Source organism: Magnolia sinica, chromosome 10, assembly GCF_029962835.1.
Source record: "Magnolia sinica isolate HGM2019 chromosome 10, MsV1, whole genome shotgun sequence".
Lineage (NCBI taxonomy): Eukaryota > Viridiplantae > Streptophyta > Magnoliopsida > Magnoliales > Magnoliaceae > Magnolia > Magnolia sinica.
In genome coordinates, this window is record NC_080582.1 from 10499990 (window position 1) to 10524877 (window position 24888).

Consider the following 24888-nt stretch of genomic DNA (forward strand, 5'->3'; position numbering starts at 1 on the left):
TCCTATTTTTCTGGATTAGAAAATCCACTTGGATCGTTAGATAGACCTATTGCAAGACGAAAGTTCTATCTTTCGCCGGATACAACTAAACTTAGATTTTAAGATTCAATACTTCATGTTTGTGATGGATGGCCATAATCAATACTATATTAACCTTATTTCGTTCTTGTTTTGTGATGTATAAGGCTGATATTTTATTTGTTTTTTTTACATTGCATAAATCTGCCCCTTTCATATACCATGCTCATTTAAGGTTGTATTAGGTCGTCCTACATCGATTCTATATCTCATCTATTGTTTTCTCTTTAGTAAAATTTGCTTTATTGCTAAAGAAAACAAAATCATAGTGGACTCGGCAAAATATAGCTTGACAATCCAAAAATCTACTTGAGAATGAATAAAGAAAAGAAGAACAAAGTCATATAACTTGAGAACTAGGCCCAGAAAAGGGGCTCTAAAACTTACTCTTTAACAAAAACAAGACAAAACCCCGAAAAAAGCAAAAGCATTATTATTTGTTAGTTGTAATAGTCTAACTCTAAAGAAGCTTCAAAGAAATCTTAACACCAGTTCATTTACTTCTAGAAGCTTCAAGACCTTATGCCGAAAGTAGAGATTATTTTGGAAAATTATAGGTTAAAAACCCCACCTCATATCTTTCAAAAAAAAAAAGAGACCTCGTGTAAATTGTGAGTATTGGGATAAAGAGGTTAGTGGCGAGTCCCTAATATCTGGGGCAAGCATATGATGACGATGAGGTAGAGGCATTGTTGTCAAATAGCATAAGCGATTGCATGCGACCTAAGCGGCCTGTGCGCATATGCCATCGCACAACCCCCCAAAAAATTTACATTCTTTCATCACATAAGTGATGGCATAATCCATAAGCGATTGCATAATTGCATATGCCATGGCATAATCACATACATTATCGCATATGCTATTATGGTTATAAAACCACATATGCCAATATGGCATACGTGATATATGCTCCCAATATGGCATAATCCATAAACGGTTGCATGCGACCTAAGGGGCCTGTGCGCATATGCCATCGCACAACCCCCCAAAAAAATTACATTCTTTCATCACATAAGTGATGGCATAATCCATAAGCGATTGCATAATTGCATATGCCATGGCATAATCACATACATTATCGCATATGCTATTATGGTTATAAAACCACATATGCCAATATGGCATACGTGATATATGCTCCCAAAATGGCATATGTGATCCCGTATGACAACACTCGTAGTGGTGAGATCTTTGTGGTTGAAAGAACATAGAGAGTAGTCTTGAGTGATGTTTTTTTTTTTGAAAATTAACTTAATATTAAAGGAAAGAAAGAGAAACAGAAAACGGAGAGGGGGCTGCTGAGAAGGCAGGCCCTTAAGAAGAAAAAAAAGAAAGATCTACATTAGTCCCATCCCTTTGAGACACCCAATCAGCTATGAAACATTTAACTTGAGAAGAAATTAAGTGGGAAGGATTCGCCTCATTCTGAAAACACCGCTTGTTTCTTTCAATCCAGATTGCCCACCACACCGCCAAAATGCACGCCCGCCAGATTCTTGATTTGATTTTGCCTATACGAACCCCGTGCCAAGCTTTCAGAAGCATGTCCACATCCTTTGGAAAACACCAACTAATCTTGAAACTATTTAGGATGGCGGTCCAGACAGAATAGGCGAAGGAGCAGTGAATGAACAGATGAGTCACCGATTCCGCTGGGGACATACAACATAAACAAATGTTTGGGAGAATCATTCCTTTCTTTATAAGATTCTCCAGCGTGAGAATTCGATTGTACGCTCCCAGCCAACCGAAAACTTGGAGCTTTGGGGGAATATCATATTTCCAAATGAAGTGGAAATGGAGAGAGGGGATATGAGCTTCATTGGCCGATAGAACCGAATAAAATGATTTCACCGTGAATACTGCAGACTTATCAGCTTTCCAGATGATGCTATCTTTGCTGGCCTAATTGGGATAAGCATCATGGATTAACTGCAGCATTTCCACATACTGATTGCTTTCCCAATCCAGAAGGTACCTACTACACGAAATGTCCCAAACAATTCTGTCCCTAATGAGATTGTAGTTTTCATCAATGAAATTATTCTGCCTTTTCACCACCTGGAAGATGGAAGGATATTTATCCTTTAGAGAAACATCACCTATCCAAGTATCATACCAGAACCTAATACGATCTCCCTTACCCACCTCAAATCTGATCATTCTGGTGACCTCGTTTTTCAATCGGCTGATTCCTTTCCAAACCGCAGAGGCCCTTTAGAGGGAGGAATCATTCGTCCACCATCCTCCATTTGAAGTCCCATACTTATCTTTAATTATAATATTCCACAGACTATCTTCTTCATAACTGAGTCTCCAAATCCATTTGCCCAAAAGAGCCCGATTCATCAACCTTAGGTCTTTGATGCTTGCTCCTCCTTCTTTAACATGTTTACAGACTTTCCCCCATTTCATAAGGCTGAATTTCTTCTTTTCTTCCTCACCACTCCAAAGAAAGTTGCGTCTAAGCATATCTATCGACTTGAGAACCCCAGAAGGACAACGAAAAAGACAGTGATGTTTTTTGTATCGATGGATGTATCACACCTTTGGGATGCAAAAACACAGTGGGTATCGCATGGGAAATACTGGACTTATCTCGTTGTTTTTGGAAAAGAGTGGGAAATTGGTTGAATTTTTCAATGAAACTTCAGGAGATGTTAAAAAGACATCATTGCACACTTAGATCCCAAAACTTCCTTCAATCTGTAGATGAGCCCCCAACAAGTTTAGTGTTATTTTTTCATACTATAATTGCAATTTAGTTGGGTGAAATGGGAGAAATTTCGTTTTTTTTTTTCCAAATTATTCTAAATTCACAAATTAGATGTAACTTCTATTTAGATCAGCCGACACTAATAAACACCTAGAAATTAAGTCTACATGACCGCTAATCAATATAGATTTTTTTTATATATTTAAATTTTTTTTAAAAAAATATATACTTTTAATTCCAAAAGCCTTTGTCAATCTCTAGATCAGCCTTTAAAATGTCCAGTGGGATTTTTCCACATTCTAATTGCAATATAAATGGGTGAAATGGGGAAAACTTTAGATTTCTTCAGTGTCCCCAAAATTTCCCAAATTCACACATTTGAGGTTGAAATCCATGATTGAGTATGCAAAAAATATAAATTTATGAATTTCCGTCTTAGTTCTACTAATTATATGTGATTTACAAAAAAAAAAAAAGAATTAAAATAAAAAAATGCCATTTGAAAATTGGGCCCACCCATCGTCTGATATTGATTTTTGCAAAAAAAAAAAAAAACTAGTTTTTTTTTTTTTTTTTTTAAAATTTTTTTTTAACAACATTTTTTTGTTTTTGTTTTTTTTTTTTTTTTAAATTTTTTTCTCCAAGTAATTGAAGAGGGTCGATTAGATTCACCTCAAGAACGGATTAGAAGTCCAAGATTTGACAAAATTGATATTTCGTAGGTTTTTTCCTCTTTTTTTTTTTTTTTGAAAAAGGGAGAGGGTTGTCGGTACCGCTGGTATGGACGATACTTTCGAAAGGTATCGTTGATACATTATAACTTACAACAACTCTATTATGAAAATATGCATTGTATCATTATAATCCTTGACACAACGCGATATTTTTGTTGATACCTGGAAGTCCAGTGACTTATGTGGTGTTTCATATTGGCCAAGGTCGTTACTGAAAGTTGACATTGCAAACATTGGTCTTGATGAAGGAATATGATGAATATGCTAGGCTAGAAGAAAAAGGGAGGGATATATGAGCGGTGTTCAATAACAGTAACTTTGGCTGTAATGGCTACGACCCTGTAACAGTTAAGGTATTATATTGGCCCTGTATTGGCCCGTACGTCATTACAGGCCCATTACGGGCCTTTTTTTTTTCTTCTTCCAAAAGGCTTGTATTGTTTGACAATCCCATTATCGTTATGTAACAACCCTTGTGTAACATTTTTCAATACCGTTTATTTGACTATATCAGAGTAGAAGAAACTTCTTGTGGACAATAATCTTGTGCAATTTAGCTTAATGGGGCGGTAATACAACTTCTTCCAATGTATGATCTATGCAAGAAAAAAGGTGAAATGAATTCAAAATAAACAAAGATGGGGATGACATCGTCAAAGAAGCGGTGGGCATCAAGTTATCTACTATATAGTTTTATAAGAAAAGCTATCCAAGATTGGAGAAAATTGTTAGACTAAAGTTAGGTGGTCATATAGTTGTGAATATCTTGGTAATTTGGCAAGTAGCCTAGAAAGGGAGCTTGAAGATATAAAAATAGGGCTTTTATCTCACAACCGGTGAAAGAAAGGTGGATGGGTTCACCTTTGTGTTTATCTATTAAGGTTGTACGGAGATTTCACTCCAAGCAAAATTGAAATTGTTAGACCAAAGTTAGGTGGTCATATAGTTGCGAATATCTTGGTAATTTGGCAAGTAGCCTAGAAAGGGAGCTTGAAGAAAAAAAAATAGAGTTTTTTTTTTTCCCACAATTGGTCAAAGAAAGATGGATGGGTTCACCTTTGTGTTTATCTATCAAGGTTGTATGGGGATTTCACTCTAAGCAAAGTCGATTACAGAAATAAAGGCTGCGTTCCTTACCTTTATTCCGAATCAGATGTTCTAGATTTACATACCATTTGTAAAAAGAAATCTAGATTTGCATATTGGGTATGTAGCAATATTTTGTTTTATTTTATTTTTATTTTTACCTCAGTTGTTGTAAATGTGCTAATTACTATTTTATAGGAGATCTACACAAAGCAAAAAAATACTAGCTGGATAGGAGTTAATATTAGTTTGCATAAAATTCACTAAACACTAGTTGATGTTGCCACAAATGGAGTCTGGATTTCTACCTACGAAGTCCGAAATCTAGCCCATCAAGCACAAGCTGAGAAGAATGAGACCAAAGTGGATCCTGAAGATATGTGAAGAAGTCATCAAACAATACAATACATGCTTTTTGGTAGTATTCAATGGCCCGAAATAGCTTACCAACATTGTACCAGTTCCAAAGAAGGATGGCAATGTTCGAATGTGCATCAATTTCCATGACGTAAACAAAGCTAGTCCTAAAGAAGACTTCTCGCTGCCTCACATCGACACCTTGGTCGACAATACGACAAGTCACAAAATTTTCTCATTCATTGATGGTTTCTCCGGCTATAATCAAATGAAGATGGCCATAGAAGACCATAAGAAGACAATATTCATCATGCCTTGGGGAAGCTTCTGCTACTGAATCATGGCATTCGAGTTGATGAATGCTAGAGCTACATACCAACAGGCTATGACGACCTTGTTCCACAACATGATGAACAAAGAAATAGAAGTCTGTGGGCCACATTTTTTTTTTTCAAATCTCAGACCATCAAAGGACATTTTGATGATCTCGAAAAGCTCATTGACAGATTGGAAAAGTTTGAGATGTGACTCAACGTGCATAAGTGCGTGTTCGGTGTCACTGAGGGCAAGTTGCTCGGTTTCATTGTCAGTGAGGAAGGTATCAAGGTCGATGAAACCAAGACCAAAGCAATCATCGAGATGCTGGCTCCGTAGACCGAGAAAGAGATTCATGGCTTCCTAGGCAGAATCTAGTACATCAGTCGCTTCTTTGCCCGGCTTACACCCATATGTGAGCTCATTTTCAAGCTTCTTTGAAAGAATTTGCTAAAGGAGTGGTACAACAACTGTTAAGAATATTTTCGATAAGATGAAGAAGTACCTGCTGAATCCTGCTATAAATGTAGAGGAGAAGTATGGAAGGAGAAGAACTGTTAAACAATGTATTCAAGCAGTCCCCTAATTGAGTCACACCACTACAAATAGAAGAATCTGCAGTCCCCTAATCGAGTCACACCACCAAAAATAGAAGAATCTATCTTCTAGTTCATTCATCATAAGTTTTTGTAAATGGACCATACACCAAAAATCACAATGGTTTGTCCCAACGATGTAAAAAGCTTGTGCAGAATAAAAAAAAAACTTTATGGATTTCAGTGGTTTGTGTAGACCACTTTTAAATGGTTACATCTTTGCCATATCGATCCTCCAAAATGACCAGGAGTACCTCTGTTGACAAGGTACTGCATGTATATATGGGTACATGATATGGGTGGGATATAGCTCAGCTACGTCCTGTTGTTTCTCTCTAGAAAAAATAGACCATAGAACTAAAAAACAAGAGGTTCCAAGATGAAGCAGGGAGCCCTTGCCAGCTTTCAACCTAGCTTTTCCATCATTATGTCCATTGGTCCAAGGATTAATCATGCCATGCCAAACAGAATGCAACTTCAACCTTAATATAATTTGATGCTTGCATATCTTTCCTGTTACTGCCTTTGCCCTTTCAAAATCCCAGGTGCCATTGAGAAACGACTGGAAAAAAAAAAAAACCAAAAAACAAGAAGACATCACTTTCCAGGGCCAAGGAGAAAATTTTAAGCAGTTTCTTCTTAAATGTCTAGTTGGTGCAAGTATTGGCTGCTTTAGGGAAAGGAAATGGTAGGGCATTTTGGCAAGGAATCAAAAACTTAAGAGGAATTGATATTTAAAATAGTTACAACCAATAACTAATAATGGTTTCTTTATTTTTGAACTGCCGTAATTAATCTCTACACCCAATTGCCCTTCTACACATTTGTTTGTGTGTGTGTGTGTGTGTGTGTGTGTGTGTATATATATAGATTATAAATCCCATGATGGGGATAAGTGTAACCCCCATTTATTCACCTAACCCCATGTTTATTCTCTACATGTTAAAAATGGGCTAAGTAAACCCCAAAACCCTCCCATTTGGAAGGGATGCGGCCCCTAGTGGTCTTTGTTTGTCCTCCCTTGTGTTGCCTTGAGACTCAAAAGCTGATTTAACTAATTCTTACATAGTTTAGGGCCTGTTTGGATTAGTGATTATAGTGTAATGTGCTGTAAATGGGTAATGATCATCATTGCCACTGTAGTTAGAAAGGTATTCGCCATACGCAATACCACTTTCGTAGCTCCACTTCCGAACATGGATACGCATGTAAAGTACTCACCGTGGTTGGATACAGTGATACACTTGGATGTAAATTCTTCAATATGTGTGATATCCACACCGTTCATCCATTTTGCAATTTCATTTTAGGGCATGACTAAAAAAATGAGGCAGATCTTTCAAGGGTTTCTGAGGATGGGATGAGAGAAATTGATCAATGAAGCTCCCTATGGGATAAGGCTCTCTTTTGCGGAGGATGGGATTTCGGAAAGAGTTTCCGGCGGGACCTGGTGATGAATCAATCTCCAGGAATTCCATCTCAGTAGTTAGCGAGGTGGACCTAGATCTTCATCAACAAAGGGTGTCTTCAGATCTATGGCAAGAAGTGTTGCGCAGGAAGGGCAAAGGGAAGGAAGTGGTTAGAAAATCTAGGGTAGTCGCGAGTTACCCAACTTTGTTCGTCAGAGGATTTCCAGAAGGATGGTTCCTCATAAATCTATCGTTGTTATGGCTCGGTCGGCTGAACACTCCAACGGGAAGGAGCGTTCGGTCGGGCCGGAGCAGTAATGGATGTTGTCATGCCTAGGGACAAGAAGAATGACCATTACAAAGGATTCGCGTTGATCAGGATGGGCTCAGAGGAGGAGCTATCGAGGGCGTTCCAGATGCTACATGGTGAAAGATTCGGCGGAGCTTTGTTGCTGGTTCAAAGGGCGAGATTTGGTCTTGAATGGAAATAGAAGAACGATTCCTCTGGAAAATCGACAGCCTCAAAGGAGAAGGTAAAGACAAACACTTAGCATAGCTCCCTTCAGAGAAACGGAGCATCGTTCAAGGAAGTGCTTCTCGGGTCGTTGTCTAATTGATATTCTCAGAAGCCCATCAATCAACAGAAAAAAGATAAGGAAGAAGAAGACTAGCGTGGCTGAGCCACCAAATACTAGGATGGAACGAGTGTTGCGGATCAACCAAGAATCTTTCGTTTGTGCTAGGAAGGATTTGGAAGACAGTTGTGGTAACAACAAGAGGGGGCTTCGATTTCACAAGTGCGGAAATGGATTGATGATTGCTGTAGAATCCAGCCGACTACTTAGATCATAAAACCCATCGGTTACAATGAGCTATGGATTAAGGTAGGTCCGAGAGTTAACTCGGACCTTCTAGTCATGGCAGGTGCGTTGCACACAGAGGGCCTGGTTTATAAAGTTCAAAGGTGGGTTGAGTTTTCCTGCTTTGGTATGGAAGATATATGGATATATGGATCCTTATCTGGGTGATTCCCCTAGAACTATGGTATGATGAGTTCTTTATTTCGGCAGCTTCTATGGTAGGTTCTTTCATAGAACTGGATCCCAAAACAAAAATCGAAGAGGAAATGGCCGTCATCAGAGTTTGGGTAAGAAGAAGAAAGGGGGATTGATTGCCGCCCCACATCCAAGTTATAGTGGATAATAGGAAGCTTCTTCTGCCAGTTCAAAGGGAGGCGAAGAACGATCCGATCCCTAGGTGGGGTGACCTTTGGAAGACGAAGGAATCAGGGCCTCCTTCCGTCTTTGGTGATGACGAGGAAGAGAGTGTAGCAGATCGGGTTCAGTGCTCCCGGGGAGTACCGTATCGCGATATCATGACAGCTGCCGTTTGTGATGGGTGCGTCAGCCCCCTGTTAAGTCGCAAGACGCGTGGTGCGCTGCCTGGCGAGACACGTGCCACGTGCTCTGTTGAAACCTTATATTCTCCCCCCCCCCCCCAGTTACTTTAGTCGAGGAAATAGTCAGAGCCCCATCGAGTCAGGTGACACCGGGCGCTTCTAGAGAGGCTGATATCTGCAGGCGGGTTGTCCGTGAGCCTCCTCTCTTCGATCCGTACAAGTGTCATGACGAGATGATGCCACGTCTCCCGGGGATTTCTTCGATCTTGAGGGAGGCTGATAGCTTTGGCTCCCTTCGTCCGATGGAGACGCGTGGTAGCCTCGGAGGCCAAGAGTTAGGTTTGGGTGCTGAAGGTGTGTCTGGTTCGGGTCTGTTTGTCGGGTTTGGCTCGGGTTCCGTCTGAGCTGAAGCCATTGGTTCGGGTGCTTTGGAGGATGCGGATCGCCCCCTCCTTAACCTCAACCTCTCTCCTAGTCCTGACCCATCTCTTGACCGTAGGCTGGTATCAGTGGCTCCAGTGTCGGTAGTAGTGAAGCCTTTTGGTCTATCCGATGATACTACGATGGTTTGGAAAGTTCCCTCGAATCAGCAAGTTATTCAGTTGGGGGCTTCAGGCCTTACGGGGTTAAAGGCCTTAAGAAATCGGATCTGTCCGCCCGACCTAAGCCTCCAGTTATGTGAGAGTGAAGATATGGTGGAGCTTGATGATCAGTCCTAGAACTCGGAGAACCCGACCTCTCTCGATTCTCTCCCTCCTTCCCCTGCTTTTTCTAATGATGCGCTTTTAGATCAAGCCCTCATCATCCTTTTCCGGGATGATATAGGAAATGGAGTCATAGAAGCGGAGTCGCTTCAGGTTCAGATTGGTAAAACAACAGATTGGGGGCATATATGGAAAAGAATATAGTAGAGGAAGAGTGTAGGGCGAATCTAATTAACACAATTCAGAAGAAGAAATAGATCAGAGATGCGATAGGACACGTCGGTAGGGCCGTAGGGCTATCTTTCGGGGACTGCCCAGAGGACTATATAGCTCTGTTTTAGTGTGTGGAAACTTGAGGAAGACCTCTTGCAGGTACGAGATCGACCAGAAATCGCTTCTCCAGATCATGCAGTAATAGATAGCTACAGTGTCTTACATCATCTGCGGGGTTAGCGTCTGAATTCATCAAGCTTATAGAGCTTCAGGGTACTTGGGGTAGCTCAGTTCTAGAGCTGGGCATTTTATATCCGATCCGGTGGATCCGACCCGATTCGACTCGATTCGAACAGAACCGATGGTCTGTATCGGTCAGGATCGGGTAGCCCCATCCAGATCCGAAACATTTTCGGGTCGGGTACGGATAACACCCGTTCTGAACCGACCCGATCCGTAATCCGATCCGATTGGATCCGATTCGGACTGATCCGATCCGGACCGTATTTATTAAGTTATATATATTTGTTTTTTCTACTTTTAAGTTTTACCCGACACCTTTTTTACCCTACCCTAACTGCACCCGAAGAACGCTCGCCGCCTACCCGCACCCGTAGATCTCGAACCCTCCCTTGCAACCTATTTTTTACCCTACCCGCACCTGAAGAATGCTCGCTGCGCTGGATCCGGAATCCCCAAATCTTCCCGATCCCAATCTCCACCGGCCGAGGTAAATCTCTCTCTGTATCTCTCTCTCTCTCTCTCTCTCTCTCTGAAACTCTTTCTCTCTCTGTCTCTCTCTACAACTCTCTCTCTACTCGGGCGCGGATTAGCTACTGACAGGTTAGTAGCTAGAGTCGCTACTAAAGTGACGTCACTAAGTTTCGTGGGCCCCACCAAGATGTATGTTTTGTATCCGTGCCATCCATCCATATGGAGGGATCATTTTAGGGCAAGATCCAAAGAATGAGTTAAATCCAAAGCTCCAATGGACCCCAACAGAGAAAACAGTGGGGCAGTGACGCCCACCATTAAAAACTTCTAAAATCCACAAGAGTTTTAGATCAACCTGATATTTGTGTTTTCCCTTCTTTAATGTCCTTTTTAACTTTTGAATAGGTTGGATTTCAATATAGTGGGCCGTAGGATAGTTTCAACGGTGGGAATCACTCTCCCCACTGTTTTCTGTGGTGGGGTCCACTACAAATTTTTATCTGCTTCATTTTTTGGTTCATATTCTAAAATGATATCTCAAAATGGATGGATGGTATGGATACAACACATACATCATAGTGGGGCCCATAGAACTAGGTGACGTCACTTCAGTAGCCTAATCTGCGGCCCACCCGTTCTTACGACTCGGAGCTCGAGGAGCGTCAGTGCTTGTCTTTGCATGACACGTACCTAGAGCTGCTATAGCTAGTGTCAGCTATTATTTTCAGAGAGAAATGCTGCAGTGCTCTCGGGTATATAAGATATCATGCTCCTAGTTGCATATGGACACTTAGACAGTCCAATCCGTTAATCTAGACTGTTCATTAGGTGTGATGCTAATTTCAATGGCTCTCATGCAAATATCATGCCAATATAACAAGTTCTATTATTTCAATCAATGGCCTTTTAAATGGATGGTCAAGACTAACTTCACAAAAATAGGTCTAATCGAAAATATAATCCGTCTGTTCGTTAGGACTATCATGGATTGCTTATGATTCCTAAAGAATCACTATTGTTTATGCAATCCTAACAAATGATGATTGGATCATATGATTCGTTCCATTTTTACATGATAGCCCATGAATTGTGTCTTGGACTTAATGGACAGTTCAGATTAATTGATTAGACGGTCCAAGTAAACTGATACAAACAGGAGCACTATAAGTTAACAGTGCACCCGAAAGCACCGGAACATCTCTTCTTTAAAAATAATTTCGTTTTTGCCTCTGCTACCAGGCTACTGTACGTTTTTTTTTTTCCTCTTTTGTTAGCTTGTTAGTACACCCTATCTCTAGCACTGTATTTGAAGCTTCTTCAGGAAGCTACGCAACTTGAAGCTTCTTCAGGAAGCTATAAGCTAGTGTGAGCTTGTGTGGGGCCTATGTTGATTTTTTTTTTATTATCCACACCGTCCATCAGTTTTTCCATATCATTTTTGGGATTGATATTAAATTTTAATTATATTCAGTAATCAAGTACATCGCACCATAGGAAACATTGAGAATAATGATTCTCATACCGTTGAAAAAATTAACGATCCCAACTTTGGCCAATCTGATCCGACTCGGGTTTCCTGACTGATTTAGACTCGGATCGGTTCTAAGTTAGCAGAGTTCGGATCTGTTCGAGTCCGATGACCCGGATCCAGCATCGGATCTGATCGGGTTCGGATCACATCCTGCAAATTTCGAACCAAGTCGAGTTGGACCGAATCCGATCCGACTCGGTCCGATGCCCAGCTTTACTCAGTTCCCCAATGAAGATCATCTCTTGGAACGTAAGAGGGGTGGGGTCGAAGTAGAAGAGAAGGCTGATTAAAGACTCCTGTGGATTTCGAAATCATGATGTTATTTGCATCCGGGAAACAAAAGTTCAGATTTTTAATGATAGGATTATGGGTTCGCTTTGGAAGGCTGCAGACACTAAATGGGTGGTGTTAGGGGTGCACACGGGTCGGTTTGGTCCGGTTCTGGGGTGAAACCGGAACCGAACCGTTGCTAACGGTCCTACAATTATTGGAACCAGAACCAGACCGTGAAAAAGGAATGAAACCGGAACCGAACCAGAACCGGCGCATGGGACGAACAAAGAAATGAAAACCCATTTCAACAGAAAAAGAAAAAAAACAAACTAATAATCGTACCTCCGCGAGAAATGCGATGGCCGTCCTTCTTAGTGTCAACGAGCACTCCATCACAGTCAAAGAGGAGAGCACACGCATGGGGTTTGCAGGTGCCGCAGCAGCATCCAGATATGGAGAGAGAGAGAGAGAGAGAGAGAGAGAGAGAGAGAGAGAGAGGGCGCTGGGACCGGGATGGCGAGAGAGAGATACAAAGAGGGAGGGTGTTGGATCGGGATGGTGAGAGAGAGAGAGAGAGAGAGAGAGAGAGAGAGAGGGCAGGGGTAGGGTGCTCAAAAAGGGTAGGGATAGGGCACTCAGAACGGGCGGGCGCTCAAAAAGGGCGAGCGCTTAGGTTTTTTTATTTTTTGGTTTTAAACTAAGTCGGATCGACGGTTCAGATCCACGGTTCCTGTCACGGTTCGGATCAACGGTTCAGTTCTTTTCTACCGGACCCTAAACCGGAACCGATCCGTAATCAACGGTTCAGAAAATTTGGGAACTGGAATCGGACCGTTAGCACCCTAGAACCGGACCAAATCGGACCGATCCAACGGTTCCGGTCCGGTTACATGGTTCCAACGGTTAGATGTGCACCCCTAGGTGGTGCTGGATGCCAATGGAAGTGTAGGAGGTATTTTGATAGCGTGGAAATCGTCCCAATGGTTCCTGGAGAGTTCTTGGTCTGGGATCTTTTCGGTTTCGATTATTCTGAAAGATAGATCGTCTGATTTTAAATGCCTTATTTCATCAGTTTAAGGTCCCACTCTTGAAGCCAGAAAGTCAAAATTCTGGGAGGAAATGAGTGCTTCTAGGCTGAGATGCTGCTGTTTTGCTGGAGATTTTAACATTGTCAAATATGCAGAAGAAAAATCCCATGGTAGAAAAGTCTCTCCAGCGATGCGTACTTTCTCGAGCTGGATTGATGATCAGGAACTTGTTGATCTTCCTCTGCTCGGCTCCAGATTTACTTGGACCAGTGGTAGAGTGAATCCTTCCCATTCAAGACTGGATAGATTTTTAGTTTCTTCGGATTGGTTGGAATGGTCCCCTCTCATCTCTTAGACAGTCCTCCCGAGAACAACGTCAAATCATAACCCGGTGATGTTGTTGACTGACGAGCACAACTGGGGCCCGAAACCTTCTAGATTTGAATCTTCTTAGTTAAATATTGAAGGTTTTATTCAGTTGGTCTCAAATTGGTGGGGTGGTTTTCATGTCGAAGGCTTTGTTGGTCATAGGCTGTGCAGCAAATTCAGAATGCTGAAGGACATGATAAAGCGGTGGAAACAGGAAGTGCTTTTCAAAAGGGAATTGGAAACAAAATCGATTATGTCGGAGTTGCAACCTATAGATGTTGGAGCTAAAGATGGCCTCATGTCGACTGAGATCCTATCCAAAAGAATTCAGCTTTTTCAGTCGTTGTCTACCAGGGTGCTTGAAAATGAAATCGCCTGGAAACAAAGTTCTCGTGCCTAGTGGTTAAAGGAGGTGGATAAAAACACAATATTTTCATAGTATAGCCAGTATGCATGCCAAAAAAAACAGAATCAACATCATAATCGTGAATGGTCGTCGTATTGAAGATAAAGATCAAATTGTGGAGGAGGCTATAGCGTATTTTAGCTCCCCGCTTAGGGGAGATTGATGGGATAGGCCTTTACTGGATCACCTTCAGATGAACAGTCTGTCAGCTGAAGACGCCAAAGCACTAGAACCCCTGTTCAGTGTGGAAGACGCGAGGCTGGTCGTGGACTCTTTAAGAGGCGATTAGGCTCCAGGTCCAGACGGATTCCCCCTTTGCTTCTATCTTACCTTCTGGGAAGTGATCAAAGACGATATTATGGAGTTCTTCAACAAGTTTGATGATAGGGGCAGACTGTCAAAAGGCTTGGGGGGTTCTATAGCATTAATCCCAAAAGTTTTGGGTGCTGCCACTTTCAAAGATTTCAGACCGATAAGTCTATTAGGGGGTCCATATAAAATCTAGGCGAAAGTTATGGCATCTCGCTTGAAGAATGTTATTAGAAAACTTATTTAAGGACATCAGAGTGCGTTTATTTCGGGGAGGCAAATTATTGAGATTTCAGACCGATAAGTCTGTTAGGGGTTCCGTATAAAATCTAGGCGAAAGTTATGGCGTCTCGCTTGAAGAATGTTATTGGAAAACTTATTTAAGGACATCAGAGTGCGTTTATTTCGGGGAGGCAGATTATTGATTGTGCTCTTATAGCAAATGAATGTTTGGATTCTAGTCACAAAGATGGATCAAAGTTTGTTCTATGTAAGATGGATATTGAAAAGGCATACGACCATGTGGACTGGGATATTTTGCAGTACATGTTGAGGCAGTTGGGCTTTGGAGAGAAATGGAGAGGGTGGATAGGAGAATGTGTAGGGTCGGCCTATTTTTCTATTCTTCTTAACAGGTCCCTGAAAGGATTGTTTAAAAGCTCTAGAGGCATTTGCTAGGGTGATCCTTTATCCCCGTTTCTCTTCCTCATAGTGGGGGGAGGCCTTTTCTAGAATGATTCAGTCAAGTCAGGAGGCAGGGATTTTAGGCGGCATTAGAGTGAGAGGAATGCCCACTCTGATATTTCACATACAGTATGCAGATGATACCCTGATTTTTAGTGAAGCAGATTCAGAAAAGGTGGCTAACCTGCGTACTACGATCCGATGTTTCGAAGCCGTGTCGGGGTTAAGGGTTAACATGGCGAAATCTAAGATGCTTGGGGTTAATTTGAAGGAAGAGGAGGTTAGCAAATTTGCAGAATCTTTTGGGTGCTCTTTGGTTTCAGTTTCTGTCTTCTTTGATTGGCCTCCCGTTATGCTTGGGCTCGCCTCCAAAATCCTTATGGGATAAGGTCATTGATAGGTTCGAAAATTACCTGGCTAGATGGAAATGTAGATATTTATCTTTGGGAGGCCACCTCACTCTTATTAAGGCAGCCCTCTCAAATATGCCCCTATATTATATGTCCTTATTCGGATGCCCAGCCACAGTTCTGGCTACTCTAGAAAGATTAAGACGAGACTTCCTTCAGCATGGCAAGAAAGAGAAGAAAAAGTTTCATCTTGTCCAGTGGAATCAGGTGTGCAAGCAGTTTCAAGAAGGCGGTGCGGGGATAAGAGTTCTCAAGAAAATGAATAGGGCTCTCATGGGGAAGTGGATTTGGAGGCTGGGGTCAGAGGGCGATAACCTTTGGAATAAGATAATCAAAGGTAAATACGGCAAGTCAGTTGGTGGTTGGTGGACCAAGGATTCAACTCTATGTAGGGCCTCGGCCCTTTAGAAAGGGATTTTATCTATGAAGAAGGAGGCTCTTAAAGGTATCGGGTTCGTCCTAGGTAAGGGAGACAATATCCGGTTTTGGGAAGACATTTGGGTGGGAGATGTGTCTTTGAAAGAAGACTTCCTGAATATTTTCCATCTCGCCCCTAATCTAGCTATCTTTGTAGCTAGCTGCTTCTCTATATCGACCAAGAAGATAGAGTGGAACGTGGTCTGCAGAAGGAACCTCCATGATTGGGAGGTCGATGAGTATGCGGGGCTTCTTGAACGGATTTACAGGGGCATGCTAGATCTACAAAATTCAGACAGATTAAGTTGGAGGGCGGAGAAATCCAACATGTTCTCAGTTAAATCGCTATACTCTTTGTTGGATCACGAGTTGTCTCCAAAAGATGATCCTCCGTCTTATCACATTTGGAAATACTCGGTTCCTCCAAAGTTTGCTTCCTTTGGGTGGTTGGTTGGGAACAAGAAGATTCTCGCGGTGGATAAATTGAGAAAAAGGGGGATGCATATAGTTAATGTTTGCCTTTGCTGTATGAAGGATGAAGAATCGATCGATCATCTGCTACTTTTCTGTCCTTTTATCACTCGGATTTGGTCAGAATTTTTTAATCGCTTCAATATTAAGTGGTGTCTTCCTGGCTCAGTGAGTCATCTCCTAAAAGCCTGGCATGAGGTTAGATTGGGCAAGCAAAAGACTCGGTTGTGGAGAATGGCCATTATTGCAGTTTGGTGGTCTGTTTGGGAAGAAAGAAACGGGAGATGCTTTAGGGATATCTCTAACTCTGAAGTGGTTATAGCTAGTAAGGCGAAGCGGTTAATGATAGAATGAGCTGTTCATGTTGTCGGTCTTAAGGAGTGTGATTTTCTTTTTCTTGGAGTCTAATAGAGTCTGCTTCCTTGGCAAACTCTCTCTTCTCCTTTTTGTACTCCTTTCTCTTTCCTAATATATATATATATCCTGACTTTTCAAAATAAAAAATAAAAAAATGAGGTAGATCCAAAGCTCAAGTGGACTACACAGAAAGCAGTGGGGACAATGATGCTCACTGTTGAAACCTTCCTAGGGCCCACCGGGATGTTTATTTGCATCCAACCTGTTCATAAGGTCATAGAGACCTGGATGAAGGGAAAACACAAATATCAACTTGATCCAATACTTCTGTGGGCCCTAAGAAGTTTTCAATGGCAGCTGTTCAATCTCCACTGCTCTGTGGTGTAGTCCATTTCTGCTTTGGATCTGCCTCATTTTTTTTTGTCTCATTCCATAAAATGATCTCGCAAGATGGATGGATGGTGTGAATATAACACAGACATCATGGTGGGCCCATGGAACTATGCCACGTAAACACTCCTCTGCCAATCGAAGTCTCGACGGTGATTCCAAAGTATTACCATGATTTGTCAGCCGGCTATATCCAATCAATGATAAAGTGTAATGATGTGAATTTTCCATCACATTACTATGGTATTCAACGAACCAAACAGGCCCTTATACCACAACAAATTCTGTGCACATGGAAAAGAAGTGAATGTCCAAGCTGTAAAGAATATAAAGAATCAATAAACATGGTTGGGAGGCCAAGAAAGCTAGTCCCACCCGACAGCATTGAGGGAATTGCCCTAGGTTCACAACAATGCATGAAGAAATGTGTGCAAATTTGAGGCCACACCTCAGAGCTTCACCTGTGCCTGTCATTGTATTAGTACCTCAAAAGAGCCCACATATCAACACAATCAGTTGCTTTCACAGAAATCATACTTAAACTCCCATCCTGCCAATTCCATCAAATTTTGAATGTTGTCTACCAAGTTCACAGGCAGTGCCCAAACCTCCAGCAGTCCCTTTCTTGTCAATTGGTTTGGCGCTGCTCTTTTTTTTTTTTTTTCGTCACTATGTTTGCAATGTATTACAGCCCTTTGCTGAACACTGCATTCTCACCCTTAAATTTTATATCAGTTCTTTGTGCCTGTATTTTCCATGCAGGGGTGTAAATTTTGAGTGACATCGTAACAAGAATTGAAATGACATCTTTCTTTTTTATGTTGAAAGTTCAATGCTTGAAAATCAATTAGAGCAGTTTACTTATCATCACTATCATCACCATCATCATAGTCTTGTCCCAGATTATGTGGAGTTAGCTTTCTTATGATTTCTTAGTGAGAGTTCAACGAACGGCTTTTCTCATGGTTCTTCATTTGCAAGTCACAACTTTTTAGTTCTTTCTTCTGATTCTTTTAGTAGAAACTCAATGGAATTTATGTCATTTTTGTCTAAGTTAATCATTTGGAAATGATGATACACTAAAGTATGTGATAAATGCTCCCACCCTCCCAGTGCTATTATTCTAAGAATTGAATAGGACGGCATTATTAATATCATGTAGAGTGTCATTTTTTTTTTCTGTGAGGTCATAGTTATTACATGTTTCTTAGTTTATACATGCATGTATGTGTTTGCATATATATATATATATATATATATATATATATATATATCTGTATGTATGTATGTATTACGTATGTATCTGTGTGTGTCCGTGCGTGCGTGTGAGATCTGAAAAGTAATCAGCGTCTGCTATCTGAATTTTATTTTGGAAACTGTGAATGGGTAATGCTAGCTGGTCCCTTTTAATTTCATCATGTAAGCAACATTACTGAAAACCTGAGATTAGAATGGCAGCATATACATGATAGTTTGCTCATTGTTGTTTTATTGACTTTGTTCATCTTGCTTACTCTGTCCATGTTTTCCCGATTATTTAGCCTTGTTTACATAATGTGCATCTGTTTTTTCACAATATCTTTTGCTGAATGTAAGGTTTGTTTGGTACAGAAAGCTGTTCTTGCAGTTCTGGCAGAGGTATGTGGTGAAAGTCTACAGCAGAAGCCTAGCAAGGGAAGAAAAGAGAAAATTGTTAGTTCTACGTCAGATATTATTATGAAACAGTGTCGGATCATATTACGTCGTGCTGCTGCCGCTGATGATGGAAAAGTTTTCTGCAATTTGCTGGGTACAACGCTATTAAACCCCAATGATAATGAGGATGAGGGTATTTTGGGTTCACCAGCTATGGTGTCTCGCCCTCTGGATTTTCGGACAATTGATTTAAGATTGGCTGTTGGGGCCTATGGGGGATCTCACGAGGCTTTCCTTGAGGATGTTCGCGAGGCATGTTCCTATAACTGTTTGTGTTTGGTTCAACTGTGTGGTGTCTTGAGACTAGGGCTGTCAATGGGCTGGGCTAGGGCCTGCCAAAATCAAAGTTTTGAATAGGTCCAGCCGGACGGCCTGGCCTGAAACAGTTCAAAATCCGGGCTGAGGCCAACCCCAGGCCTGGCCCATTGACAACTGTACTTGACACTCCTTTTGCTTGTATAATGTTGCATGAGCTTTTCTGCCTGCATGCATCATGATATGAACAGTTTCCTGATGTGACAGGTCAGTACACCCATGGCCCATGGTTTGGTGATTCAGACTCTTGGTCTTATTGTGGAGAATCCACACCAATCTCTCAGATCTGAACTTCTTAAGATCTCTTGGGCTAATGGCGTGGGTTAAGTTTTAAAAAAAAGGACAAAAGGAAATGTAGCAATTGTTGATGAAAAGACTAAAGAATTGGGCGACTAGGTTTCTCTAATCTGGGCAAATGTTTGCAACAGGCCCATTCTCTATCGTTCCATCATATTAACAGTCTGGATCACTGAACCTTGGTCCCCACTTGTACAGAAGGGGCACATAGGGGACTGTTCATGTCTCAATGCATCAGGACCTAATACTTTGTTGTTCTTATGTACATGAATAGATTGTGTATTATGAATGTTGGTTAGTGTCCATTGGATATCGTATGGCACTTTATTGAGTCTGATGTTCCAGATATCATGTCCTGTATCTTCTAGCCTTGTCATTGAGCTCTTAATGTTTTACCACAAAATTGCTTAATATGCCATAGAACCATTTATTCCTGTCTTATATATATGCAACCATTTTATTCTGTTTACCCTTCTTTTCATTTGCATAGATGTAGTATTGAATTAAAGGAACTTGCGTACCAGCTACATCTTCATACAACACTTGTTTTTCTGGTGACGAGCGAATCGGTTCTGGAAGGTGGGATCTTTATTTGATGTGAACTTTTTAATGAAGAGCATTCTAAAGCTATTATAAGAAAATGTATGCCGTAGCTCACCGGTGAAAGAGTCTATGTAGCTTTTAAATACTTGAAAAGCTTTTCTGATAATTTTATGGATGTTGTTGAGGATCGCATCTATGCTGCATCGACATGTCGCTAGGATCCGCCTTCGAAAAAGAGAGAAGCTCTAATCTTGCCATTGTGATAGCACAATGAGTTTTCAAAAGCCATCGTGCTATCACAATCTAATGCGGATATGGGTTATGGATTGTGGGTCTCTCTTGGTTCGCGTGTTAAGTCGTATCCTGTGGGGAGCTTTTCCCCTCCTTTTTGAGATGCGGTCCCCATCCCTTATCTATACCTTATAAACTCTCGGACTTGAGACAAGTTTGTAGGTGCGAGCATCCCTCTCAAAGCATCCCACCCTTAGCTTCTCCAAGCGTAAGAGGTTCGTAGCAAAAGAGGGGTCGCAAAAGAGGGGTCTATGAGTAATGGAAGCATGGAGTCAGGGATCAATGGCTTATCACAGGGGTTCCAGGCCCAAAGTAGATGGAGCTGACACAGACTGAGAACTATACGGAAGGACTTCGGCCGTGAATTTCGTTAGAAGACATTGTGATCATCACGCTACTACGGACCTCTTCAATGCCAGGAGGTGGAGCATCAGATTCTCAGTTTGGGACAATGGGTGGAAGGGAAAGCTATAATCTCTTAGGGAAGAAGTCCTGTAACTAAAGAGCAATACTGGTGGTCCAAGGATGTGTTTGAGAGGGTTAGGGGTTTAATCAAGCTATCTCTTGGGGCACGGAATGAGGACATCATTGATTTTTTCCAATTTGTCAAGAGCAGGGTGGAGGGGAAAGCTATAATCTCTCAAGGGAGAGGTCTGATAACTGATGAGCAATACCAATGGTCCAAGGATGTGCTTGAAAGGGTTGGGGGTTTAATCAGGCTATCTTTTGGGCCACAGGATGACATCAGTGATTTATTTATTTTTATTATTTTTATTTTTTCCAATTTGTCAAGAGCAAGGTTATCCAGAGACTCTCGGAAACTCGAATGTTTAAGAGCCAAAAGGCACCCAATGGTTGGAGAGAAATTGTAAGTCTTGAATGCTCAATTAATTATGAACCGATAGGAAAAGCCAGTGCTGGAAAGAGGGGAAGATTGGGAAAAGCTCGTTTCCAATGATTATCCTATCATGGAAAGTTAGAAGCCTGGGATGCAAGTATTAAAGGGCTTAGGTGAGGAAAGTTTGTAGAAAGGCCAAAATTGAAATCATCAACCTTTAGGAAACAGAGCTCCAAGCAATCGATAAAGGTATGTTAGACGATGAGCAATAAGGAGTGGGTTTCTGTTGACGCGATAGTTTCTGCGGGAGGTCTCCTCGTTGCCTAGAATTTTGACTTTTTGCAGAAAGTCGACGCTTCTTTGGGGCGTTTCTCGTTATCTATTCTGCTGCGGGAGGGTTCATCTGGTTATCAATGGATCTTCACAACAGTTTATGGGCCAAGCTCCAGCTCCAGCTCCGACATGGACCGATTTTGGGATGAATTGGACATTATCAGACATAAGTGGGATGCCCTTTGGTGCGTAGGGGGTGACTATCATGTGGTTCGGTTTCTGCATGAGAAATCAAAGGTTGGGTGTATCAACAAGAGTATGAGGGATTTTTCCGATTGGGTATCTAGGCATGATCTGGTGGATCTGCCAATGTAGGGGGGAACTTTCGCATGGTTTAATGGATAACATAACACTATCTTGTCACGGTTGGACAAGTTCTTAGTATCTCTGGACTGGCTCGATAAGTACCCTCTTGTTTGTCAATGTGGGCTGCCAAGACCTTTTTCATATCACCGCCCTATTGTCCTAGGGGTGGCTAGAAATAATTGGGAACAAAAACCTTTTAGGTTTGAGTTGGGATGGGCCAAGATGGATGGGTTTAAGGAGCTTATAGCTGGTTGATGGAACTCTTTCGAAGTTGAAGGCTTCATTGGCTTTCGGTTATGCTAAAAACTTCGGCTTTTAAAAGAAAATTTAAAGATATGGAAAAGGAAGGTGCTTGGGGACCGCGAGGTTGAATTCAATAAAATTGCAAAAGAAATTCATGAATTAGATTTGTTGGAAGAGGCAGGTGCGTTGTCGGATGAGGAGAAGTGCTAGTTTATACTCTAGGTTTGTGAGCTGGTCGAAGGAAGAGGAAATCAAATGGTGACAACGGTCCAGACAAGCGTGGCTCAAGGATGGCGACGAAAATACCAGATATTTTCACAACATAGCAAGTGCTCGGGCTAGATGCAACCGAATAGGCAGCTTCATAGTTAATGAGGAGAGGACATTAGATAAAAAGAAAATTTGCGAGCACATTGTCTCATTTTATAGTAACTATCTGCTGATTCTTGGAATAGATCCTTGCTGGATGATTTAGTCTTTGAGAGGCTTTCAGATGTCAAGGCGGCATCCCTTGAAACTCACTTCTCTGTTGATGAGGTTAAAGTTGCTTTAGATTCCATGTGTGGCGATAAAGCTTTGGACCCAGATGGTTATCCCATGGCTTTTTTTCATATGTTCTGGCACCTCATCAAATCTGATAATATGAACTTTGTGTGGGAAGCTTAGTAGTCTTTCTTTTGTAATGTGGGCGTCCTTCATTGTCCTTATCCTTTAGGTGTGTGGAGCAAAGCACCTAAAAGACTTTCGCCCTATTAGTCTTATTGGGTTCCTGTATAAGATCCTCGTCTTTCAAATTCAGAGAGTCACATCTAATGCTATCACTGAGAATCAAGGGGCCTTTGTGCTGGGTAGATATATTCTTGATAGCGCTTTGGTCGCTCACGAATGTGTTGACTCTAGATATAGAGATATGAGAAGTGGTTTGGTGTGCAAACTTGATTTAGAGAAAGCCTATGATCACGTTGATTGTGGGGGTTCTTGGATTATATACTCTTCTGATTGGGCTTCAATGATAGATGGCGGGGTTAATTGCGGTCATGTATTCAGGCAACCTCTTTTTTGGATATGGTTAATGGCTCGTTGTAAGGGTTCTTTATGGCTACGCAGGGTCTCAAGCAAGGGGATCTTCTATCCGCATATCTTTTCATGGTTGTGGGCGAGGCCTTTAGTAAGATGCTTTTTAGAGCAGAGGTCAATGGTCTCGTGAAGGGCTTCAAAGTCGAGAAAGGCGGATCCATATTAGTCATCCTCAGTAAGCGGACGACTCCCTTTTATTTTGCGATACAGACGTCACGTCGGTTGATAACCTTCATAAAATCATAGTTTGTTTTGAAGTGGTGTCAGGCATCTAGCTTAATGCTAACAAAAGTGAGATTTTGGGAGTTCATGTTTCTAATGATGACCTTAATATGTTTGTGAATGTTTTTGGGTGCAAGGTAGGATCTTTTTCATCCTCATATATTGGTTTGCCTTTCCGTATCAAGAAACCAACAACTCATGTATAGGATAAGGTAATCGAAAGAATTGAGAGGAAACTCTCTAGTTGCAAGTGCCTTTATGTTTCCTTTGGGGGAAGGCAAACCCTAATCAAGGCTGCCTTCTTCTAATATGCCGGTTTATTTTATGTTGCTTTTTAAGTGTCCAAGGTCGGTGGTAGAAAGACTAGAAAAAATGAGACGGACAATTTTTTCTGGAAAGGGGCAAACGAGGGCATGAAGTTCCATCTTCTCAAGTGGGGGGGAGGTGTGTAGATGAATCATTTATTCCATCATATGATTGCTTTCGCACTTGGCAATGGGTCAAATTTTGGTCGGATATCTAGTGCGACAATAAATCTTTTTCCAAGATTAGCCCTGCTTGCTTTGGATCGCTCCATTTCGGTAGCTAGTTGTTTTTCGTTTGTTACCGGAACCGTTGTTTGGAGCCCACCTTGCCATAGGAACCCGACCGACGAAGAACTTGCGAGTTTATATATCTGATGGAGTGCTTGAAGCATATCGTCCCATCTCCTATGGAGGACTCTCTCATATGGAAAGACCACTCGTCCGGGAAATTTCGGTTCCCTCATTTTACACTAGCCTATTTTCTCTAGTTGATCTTTTTGGCTCACCCCTCTCACCCCTTTCATTATTGGTTTTATGGGATGCCTCTGAGAGTGGCGGTTTTCGTTTGGTTGCTGTGAAGAAAGCAAGTTTTGACGATTGATAATCTTCAACGGCGATCCCTCAGTCAGTCTCCCTAATATATGTTTGATGTGTATGATCGATGTGGAGTCTATTGATCAACTTTTCATTCACTGTTTATTTGCTAGGAGAGTGTGGGGCTTCTACTTTTCCATGATGCATGTGGCGTGGGTGATGCTGAGGTCAGTTAATGATCTTCTTATGGCGTGTGTTGGTGGCAGAGTTGAGAAAGATGGAAAAACAAGCTGGAGGCTCCTAATCATGGTGACTTTTTGGACTATTTGGAAGGAAATGAATGAGCGATGTTTTAGAAATGGGAGGGCCTCTGTTGAGGAACTCATTCTCTTGGTTAATAGCTCTGTTTTGGGATGGGGGTCTTTTTGTATGCGCAGTTGATGCTGCTGCTTTTTCTTCATTTTTCTTTTCTGTAGTGTGCTTTGTATTCTTTCCCTGCTTTAGTCGGGCTTCTCAATAAATTGTTGTTATCTCTAAAAAAAAATGTTTGCAGTTTTATGTCATGATCTGAACAATCACTTCTTGCTCTCAGGAGTTGTACTGCTTTTTTGCATGTAAAAAATTTCACTACCTGGTCTTTATAAAACTAAAATGTAGAATCCTTTGTGCCAAAATACCTTCTGAATAAGGTTCTCTTATCAAGTATCAGTCTCCAATAGCTAAGCTTCTTTTGTTCTACAACAATCAATACAACCTGTCACCAGGTAGACTCTAAATGCATAGGATCCTTGATGCAGAAACATTTCACAGTTTAAGGTTCCTTCGAGTCATGGTGTCCACACTTTTTTATATGTATTTGAGTTCCAAAAAGAAGAAGAAATCTTTATATTTCTCAGTCCATGGAAGGCCATCTATGAAAA

The 24888-nt window shown here is 41.5% G+C and overlaps 1 protein-coding gene and 1 long non-coding RNA gene across 4 annotated transcripts in view; both read left to right on the forward strand.

Annotated features, from left to right (window-relative positions):
- The window catches only part of LOC131257953 (methyl-CpG-binding domain-containing protein 9), a 58536-nt gene that overhangs the window by 12671 nt on the left and 20977 nt on the right, over window positions 1-24888 (forward strand). For all 3 annotated transcript variants that reach the window (XM_058258931.1, XM_058258934.1, XM_058258933.1), the window contains one exon: window positions 18581-18916. In XM_058258931.1, coding sequence (XP_058114914.1) covers window positions 18581-18916 — 336 coding nt within the window. The remainder of the gene's footprint in view (window positions 1-18580; window positions 18917-24888) is intronic.
- LOC131257954 (uncharacterized) lies at window positions 20350-24556 on the forward strand. Its single transcript, XR_009177732.1, has 2 exons — window positions 20350-23341; window positions 24142-24556. It is a non-coding gene; the product is annotated as an uncharacterized LOC131257954 (long non-coding RNA).